This window comes from Anoplophora glabripennis, unplaced genomic scaffold (assembly GCF_000390285.2).
Source record: "Anoplophora glabripennis isolate ALB-LARVAE unplaced genomic scaffold, Agla_2.0 scaffold143, whole genome shotgun sequence".
NCBI classification, from domain to species: Eukaryota; Metazoa; Arthropoda; class Insecta; order Coleoptera; family Cerambycidae; genus Anoplophora; species Anoplophora glabripennis.
The window spans coordinates 141,039-149,747 of record NW_019416225.1 but is presented as its reverse complement, the minus strand read 5'-3'; the positions used below and the strand labels follow the sequence as shown (position 1 = coordinate 149,747).

The window sequence follows — 8,709 nt, the reverse complement described above, 5'->3', positions numbered from 1 at the left end:
GGTCTGTTCAAATAATAACCGAACTTTTTCAATTACGTGCTAATGGAGATATTTAGTGACATGCGGTTGGCAGCATTGCAATGTAGACGACCTCCTCTGTAACCACATGTTCTTGCCCACAAAACACGAAACGTAAATGAAACGTTGCAAATGAGATGTTTTACTAAACATTTGAAACATTAACTAGAAACGTTTCTTTTTCATTACAGAAATGTAGCACTTGAAAACTTATTTAGTGAAACATAGCCGAAACGTAATTGAAGAGAGTTTGAAACATTACTCGAAACATTCCCTTTCGATCTCGGAAACATAACAGACGAACGACCCTTTACTATTTTTGCTTATCTTATGGAACATTCGGCATTAGTTAAATTTTGCTCTCGATCCCCAATCCTTCTCAAGCGTTAGTTCGTTTGCCTTTGTTATATAAAGACATAATTAGAAAAAAAATGTGGTAGCATATTTATAACACAAGTCTAGAAAAAATGTATGTTCGTGACTTGCGTAGACTGCGCGTAACAGCCCGAGTTTATTTGTTTCCCGTGTGTCGTTTCAATTCGTATTATGTTAGGTTAGGTTTGCGGTTGGTCAGTTTGCTTGGTTTCGTTGTTATTCATCTTTACTTTGACGCTATTTTATGTGATAATTTTTAGTGTGTGCAGTTGTGATAATTGTAAGGTGCATATAAAATAATGAATATTGATGCAAAATGTTTAAAACGATATGTGTAAAGAGATTTCCAATTTTGCGTCATATCTACCTAAACATAGTTATTTATACCCATTACCTATTATAGACAAGAGGACAAGGGACAAGAACTAAGAAAATGGAACATGGAACTAGGTATACGTTTTGATATAATTTGAAGAGCAACTACTTAGTCAGTGAGAACTATTTGAAATATGGATGAATCAAGTGAAATAGATGTAATTTATTTTATATTTTGTACAAATGTTTATATTTGTTTATGTGTATAGGCATGCTTAAAAAAAAAGAGTTTAGGTATACCTACAGATATTTACTTGGTCAAGATATCATTTTGTATCCTTATTTCTGCTGTATAATTTATTATTATTAAAAGGATATATGTAATATTGACCATGCGTAGAAGAAATTATAACTTTATATTATTTTTCAGTAATGTTATTTGTTTTTCATGTACCTACCATTTCAAGATTCATAATCATAACTAACTTTTTCCAATTATCAGTTCGTCATTGTTACCATATTCATGAAGGTCTCAACATTAGAAAATTCCATTTCTGAAGCGTAATTGAACTATATAAAATGTGTAGCTTTTTTTTAATGCTTCTGATATTGTTTTGTGATATTTTTATTTGTACGATGAATGGCAAAATTCATAATCCATATTAGAAACTTTTTTCAGTGGCTTCTCAAAAAGAAAGAAATTCTTAGTAAAAGTTGCCGCATCCCCAAAATAGAAGAGCATATTTATTTTTTTTAATATACAATGTAACTTTTTTTAGTTCGAATTAAGTCATTCACAATACAAATAAAAATATCACAAAGGGGTATTAGAGATATTTAAAAAAATACTCACACTATTTATACTATTTCAAAAACGCTTTTGAAATGAAAATGATCTAAAGTTGAGAGCATTATGAAAACAATATGGTAATAAAATTATTATGTTACTCAAACATTTCTGAAAATATACTGAAACGTAAAACAAAAATATCGAGGGCATAAATGGAACATAAAAAGAATGTTACTGAAACCAATTTTTTTAAACGTTTCATTGGAAACGTATTTTGGGGAGGACATCTTGGGCTTCTAGAACGTTACCAGAATGTTGCATGGATTTTTTATGAAACGTTTCAAGAAAAATGGAAACGTTTCTGAAACATGTCAGAAACTGAAAAATGTTTAGTGGGTGGATTATTGATATCTCATTTAATTTTCATGATATTGTTATTTGAGTGCAACATGTTTAAGTGTTACTGACGATTTTTGAAATGTCCCAATCGCACACACTTTCCCGACCCCCACGCACATACCCATCCCTCCCCGCTACCCAGTTCGCACGTACTTTTATAAACTTTCAGTGATTATGCTGTTTTGGTATATTTGGCCCAATTATCATATTTTGGCATCAAGGTTATTCGGTAGCATTTGTCGCTCCATCAAATTTTAATCGAAAGAAATGGAAAGCTTATTTAAACCAAATTTAGAGTAAGAGGTTTAAAGAAAATATCACCAATCAAACACAAAATTTTATTGGAAAATAGAAAATATTTAACAATCAAAATAATGGGATCGAGTTAATGGCTATTACAAAAATGTTGAATGAATTACGTATTTTTACATAAAGCATAATATGTACAGAGCGACCCATTTTAAATCCGAACACCCTGAAAAATTTCATAACAAAAATTTGGAATATTAAAATTTTTGAAGATAAATTTCATAGGAAAATGTCTTGTATTTATTATGAGAGGAAGTAAATTATGGCATAAACATCAAACACAGACCACAAAATTAATTATAAGTAATCAATATTAATTATGCTTAATTAATATTAATTATAATTATAATAATAATATATCTAAGTAGTGAGAACAAGTCAGCCAATATCCAAGGCTTTTATCACGGAAATTTTTTGTCTTGAGATAGTTCGTATCATGTATATTCTGTTTTATATATTTTTCCAGAGATTGTTGTACGATGTATTTTATCACAGCTCAATTGGCCTTTCAGATTGGAACAGAATAGATAACTGAATAAAAAAGCAATTAAAAGCACATTTGACTTTATTTAGATTAAAATTTTTTGAAATTATTCCGATTTATTTTTTTTTATTTATCGGATAATGCTTGCAATCTTAACATAAACCTGCTAAAATGAGAATTCTTTGGGGTTTGGAAGTGCCAAATCTTATTTAAAAATTGGAAGTACACCCTGAAAATTTAACTCAAAAAAAAAGACTCACTGGACTGACATACGAGGTTTTGAATTATATACTAATGGAGATATTTAGTGATATGCGGTTTCCAGCATTGCATTATTCACAACCTCATATGTAACCACATGCTCTTGGATTATCGATATCTCATTTAGTTAAGTTCGGTTATAAATTTTCCCCCAAATTATAATATTTTCAGGATACTAACATTTTTTTCTGGTTTCATTGACGAAAATATATTAAAAATACTGAACTTAATTCAATAGAAAATGTTATTAGACAACAGAATAATGCAGAAAAAGTACATTGACTATTAAAAATATGTTACAATTTGGTAAAATAACAATACATTTTTCACAAATATATAGCACTAGAAAAAAAAAAAGAATTATGTAGATGTAACTAAATTTCATATCATTCTTGATACACGTAGGTAACTAATTTGATTCATGGTCTTCATACACGTATGAGTCTGTGTCAGGCAATATTTGCAATTGGTCTCTGTTATTGACTTGATAATCAAAATATATTGTGTTATTTGAAGTAGTAAGTACCAACAAATTAGGCAGATCAGAAAACGCGCCTGCTTCAACCGATTCTATTTTATTGTTATCTAAATACAATTCCACTAACAATTTTAAATGTTTAAAAGCTTTGGCGGGAATGTGTTTTATTTTATTATTCTGTAAGGACAGCTTAGCCAGTCCTTCGAGATTACTGAAGTAATGAGGCTGTATCTCTGTCATAATATTATCGTTAAGGTACAATCTCTTGAGGTTTGTCAGATGAGAGAATACTTTCCTAGGCAACCACTGGATTTGGTTGCTTTCTAAATGCAGTTCTTCTAAATTGCTTAACCCACTAAACGACAAACTGGTTAATGTCTTTAAGTCATTGTTTTCTAAAAACAGGCCATTTAAATTCTCCAAACCTTCGAATAAATTGGACTGACATATCGAAATTTTGTTGTGAGACAATTTTAAGGTTGTCAATGATGATAGATAACGGAAAATGCCGGTCTTCAGGTGCGAAATATTGTTGTTATCCAAAAATAAAATATTTAAGTTGTACAGAGATAGAAACGCGTCATGTTCTATGGTTTTCAGGTGAAGATTCGACAAGTCTAAGCTCTGTAATCTCGTTAAACCGTAAAATGTTTCGTTCCTTAAAATTTTAACATGTTTGAACAGTGTCTGAGAATCCAAGAAGTTTAGATTAAAAAGACCGTTGAGGGCTCTGCCTTGCACAGAATAAACGTTTGTATTAGGAAAGTGCAGCTCGTTTAAATTGAATGAACCCATGAACGAATCTTTCTGCAGTTCTACTATGTCTGAATTTTTTATAAACAATTTTCTTAGATACACGTTTGGGATACTTTTAGTTTGAACCACCCCTGTAAAAGTTATACTCAGTTCCTCTAGCTGAAGACCGTTATCGAAGGCGCTTGTATTTTTTATACTGTTCCCATCCAAGTCGATTGTCTTGAGGTTTGGTAGTTCATGAAAGAGATTTTCTGGAAGTACAAACATTTCATTGTTGCTTAAATCTACGAACTCAAGGTTGGGTAAATTGTCGAACGATAGCGGCTCTAAATTGGAGATATGCAATCCATTAAGATAAATTTGCTCTAGTTGATTTAATTTATGAAAAGCTCTGGATTGTATGTTTCTTATATTGTTTTCTTTTAAGTTTAGAAATCTTACTGGTAGATCATCAAATGAAAAACTTTCTAAGACACTAATTCCATTTCTACTAAGATCTATTGTCTCGATACTAGGCAAAAGATGAAAGGATCTTTTCGATAAATTTGAAATGCCACAATTTGAGAGATTTAGGATATTTAAATTGTATAAGTTATAAAAAGCTTTGCTATGTACAAAGGTGATTTTGTTGCCATTTAAATGTATATTACGCACAGTTAAATTGGAAAAAACGTAACTTTTTATTTCTGTCAAATTGTTATGACTTAAATCTATACTCTTCAGACTATTCAAATCGAAAAATGCACTTTCGTGTATCTGTTCAATACCTAAATTTGAAAGGTTAAGATCTTCTAAGTAAGATAATTTATTAAAAGTTTTATAACCTATGGAACGAATTCTGTTTCCCTGCAAATATATATTTCGGACAGATAAGTGTGAAAATGTACCACTTCTTAGAACCGTCAAATTGTTGTTACTTAAATCTAAATCTATTAAACTGTTTATATTCGAAAAAGCATTTTCGTCCAAGGTTTCAATACCGACGTTGGAAAGGTTTAAAAGTTGAAGATAACGAATATTATTAAATGCTTTGTAACCTATCGATTTAATTTTGTTTCCCTGCAGTTTTATGCTTTCTACAGACAAGTCAGAAAATGTGTGGTTTTGTAAAAGCGTCAAATTATTATTACGCAGATCAATAAAATCCAAGCCTTCCAAATTTGAGAATGCATATTCCTCCATATTTTCAATACCAAAGCTAGAAAGGTTAATAGATCGTATGTGAGTTAAGTTACTAAAAGCTTTGTAGCCAACGGACTTAATTGGATTCCCAAATAATTCTATGTTTTGAACAGGTAGATCGGAAAAAGTAAGGTTGCTTAAAACTCTCACATTGTTGTTTTTTAAATCTAAAAACTCTAAACTGCCTAAACTGGTGAACGCAGTTCCGTCTAAATCTGTAATGCCGGATGTAGAAAGATTTAATATTCGCAAATTTGGAAGGTTATTAATGGAGCTACTTTCAACAGATTTTATATTATTTCCCGTAAGTTCCAATGTTGTTAACGGCAGATCGTTAAATGAACTACTAAGTAATCTTGACAATTTATTTTCTCTTAAATCTAGTGTTGTCAATTCATTTAGCCCATAAAATGCATCTGGTTCAATAACCTGTATTGAGGAATAGGATAAATTTAAAGAACGTAGAGAAATACAACCAAGAAATGCATTTCTATTTATCTTATTTATCAAATTAAATGACAGATCTATTTCATTAACTGTTACACTGTTCCAAATATAGTCAACGACTGTTAATTTGTTCCCTCTTAAATTAATTGAGTTTGCTTCTAAGTCATAAAAAGCGTAGGCTTCTATGAGAGTAATATTGGAAAAAGACAGATCTAGTTTACGAATATAACTTCCAGAAAATGCATTATTGCTCAAATTCTCCAAATTATTGAAGCTCAGGTTTACTAAAGGGAATCTTGATTCCGAAAAATAATATGCCTCGATTTTTGATATGGATGAATTTGAAAAATCTATCTTAGGTTTTTCTTCATAATTCCATGAATTTGCTTTTACATTATTTATATTTATTGTACCTGTGTTCAATACAGGTATTATGTTGTCTTTCAAAGTTAGTACATCTGTGATGTACATGGTGTTGATAAATATGCCACGAGATGTGAGGGGCAACGGGAAAATTGATTGTGTTAGTTCAAGATTTTTTACCCTAAAGTTGTCAGATTTTATAGAATTTACTTGATTGTGACTTATTTTTACGCTGTAATCTGTATTCTCATAACTTTTTAAGGTAATGCTATTTAACGTATTATCATTAAGATTTAATGAACGGAAAAAGCAGTTTAATTCCACCTCATTAAATTCGCTAATTTTATTACTACTTAAATTAGCGTATAAAAAAAGTCGTTGTTGATAAGAAGGCAGCAGTTCGCTAATCAAATTATAACTAAAATCGATACGACTCATTACCAAAACATTGAAATCCAACTCTTTGAGGTAGTTGTGACTCAAATTTAAGTATTCCAGACTTGTTGGCAGCACAAACGCCATGTCGCTGATTTTGTTGCAGCTCAGGTCCAGTTCCTTGATCTGGTCAAGTTCCTCGAAGGCATACTCCTTTACCAGGCGTACGAAAGAATTTATAATTGCCAGTTTGGTTATTACAGCGGTTCCATGTTGCAATGGCGGGTTGATGATTTTTTCTATAACTGAGTAATTAGAGTTGACGATTTGTACTTCGTAGTTCTCGTTTCTATAACGTAATGGAATATAATTCATGTGGAAATGGTACATGAAATCATATTCGTCGGTGCCATCACAGAAAAATTTTCCGGGATGAAAACTGCATTGCATCCCCAGACTGGTGGTAGCAGCGAAGAATAATATAAACAGATGAAATATTCTTGTTCTGAAACAGAAAAATAAAAAAATTGTAGACATTATGAATAGCTGAAAAAAGCAGATCTAAAGAAAGACTGTTTTATATGAATTTTTAAAGGTGATTTGTATGTAAATTAAAGTTATATGTATTTCGGTTTAGAAAATATTAATTTTTGCTCCACACATGTTAATAATTTAAGGATTATTCGAGTTCAAAATACCACCATCTCCTAAAAAATATTAGAGTCTAAAGCAAAGCTAATTCTAAAGGTTATTTTTTATTTTATGGAACAGAATTGACTAAAGTAAAATTCTATGTAAAGTGTCGCTAATAATTGTAAGTGCAGAAAAATTTAAACCATGTGAAACAACAAACACATTTAAAGTTATTTAGCAAATTTACAAGACGATTTAGAACCATTTTTACAGAGTATCACGTTGCATATCAATGACATTTGTAAATCATCTAGAAAATAACTTTAGATACTTTTTTGAAGAGAAAAGGTTCGGATAAACATTTCTTTTCATCTGTTTTTCGTATATCAAGATAGAAAATTCTTGAAAAGTAATTTCCAACTGATAATATCTCAAAACCCGTTGGCGCTAAATCAGGGGTATGTTTCTAAGAAAAAAAAGCATCTAATAGTAAATAAATAGTAACAAGTACAGATATTATATACCATGTGTTAAATATAAAATAAGATTTTTGTTTTAATAATTTTCGTCAACTATACATTTATACATGCGATTCATGTCGTCTACTAAAAATGAACTGCTTTTAGTGATGATTTTTAGTGAAAATTTCTACTTATGTAAAATTTTTCAAATACATAAAACGACTTACCTCATAATTAGCTCTCTGTCTAAACTCTTAAGCAAAAATCTTCTTATTCTTCTATCTTATTTATATTATTCCACAGGTCTGAAAAATTAGAAAAAAATATTTTTCAAATAAGTGATTGTGATGGTAGTTGTCTTAACAGTGTTAAAGTTTTATCTTATAATTAATATGTGCTCGAATATTTATCAAAATAACATTTTGCCAGGTAAAAACACCGCTTTGAAAAATTTGGTAGAGACTTAATAATGTAGAAAATGTTTTTCAAACAGCAATTAACAAAAATTTGTCAATTTTAAACTAGAAAATGAAATTTACTAACAATAATATTAATACTTTTTGCTGATATTAGTAATAGAAATTAACTTACCTTTTTTTGTTATGTTGCACAGAAACAAGCTTGTTACCGAATGCGCTGCAACTAAATTGGAGAACGATAAATGGTATATATAAATAATACTGTCTACAAAAATATTGCTGATAAAGATATGATGATTATGTACTTTAACCGTACCACAGTTATGTGCTTCCCCGATATACCTTGTTACAGTATAGCAGCCCAAAGAAATTACGCTTAGGCAGTATTAAATCACTATTATTTGAAATACTTTTAAAATAATATTGTAATCTTAGTATATACACGAAAATTCGTTATTGATTTTTGTGATATGTTGTGATAGTAGCATATTAGCAAAAATGTAATAATTGATATTACAGAAAAACATTTGAAATTTTGAATAATTTTTTTATGAAAAACTTACGCTTGTCATTTGAAAATATAACAGATCTATGGTTTGTCATAAGTTTTATCACTGTTTGACTTATAGATTTAATAAGTACGA

The 8,709-nt window shown here is 29.9% G+C and overlaps 1 protein-coding gene across 1 annotated transcript; it reads right to left on the bottom strand.

Moving 5' to 3' along the window:
* Positions 1–3,209: 3,209 nt before the first annotated feature.
* Positions 3,210–8,283, bottom strand: LOC108914967 (slit homolog 3 protein-like). Its single transcript, XM_023454560.1, has 3 exons — positions 8,238–8,283; positions 7,874–7,951; positions 3,210–7,057 (listed from the first exon to the last, which is right to left on the bottom strand). Exons 2-3 carry the CDS (start codon positions 7,876–7,878, stop codon positions 3,361–3,363), a joined length of 3,702 nt encoding a protein of 1,233 aa, XP_023310328.1. The 5' UTR covers positions 7,879–7,951; positions 8,238–8,283; the 3' UTR covers positions 3,210–3,360.
* Positions 8,284–8,709: the final 426 nt, after the last annotated feature.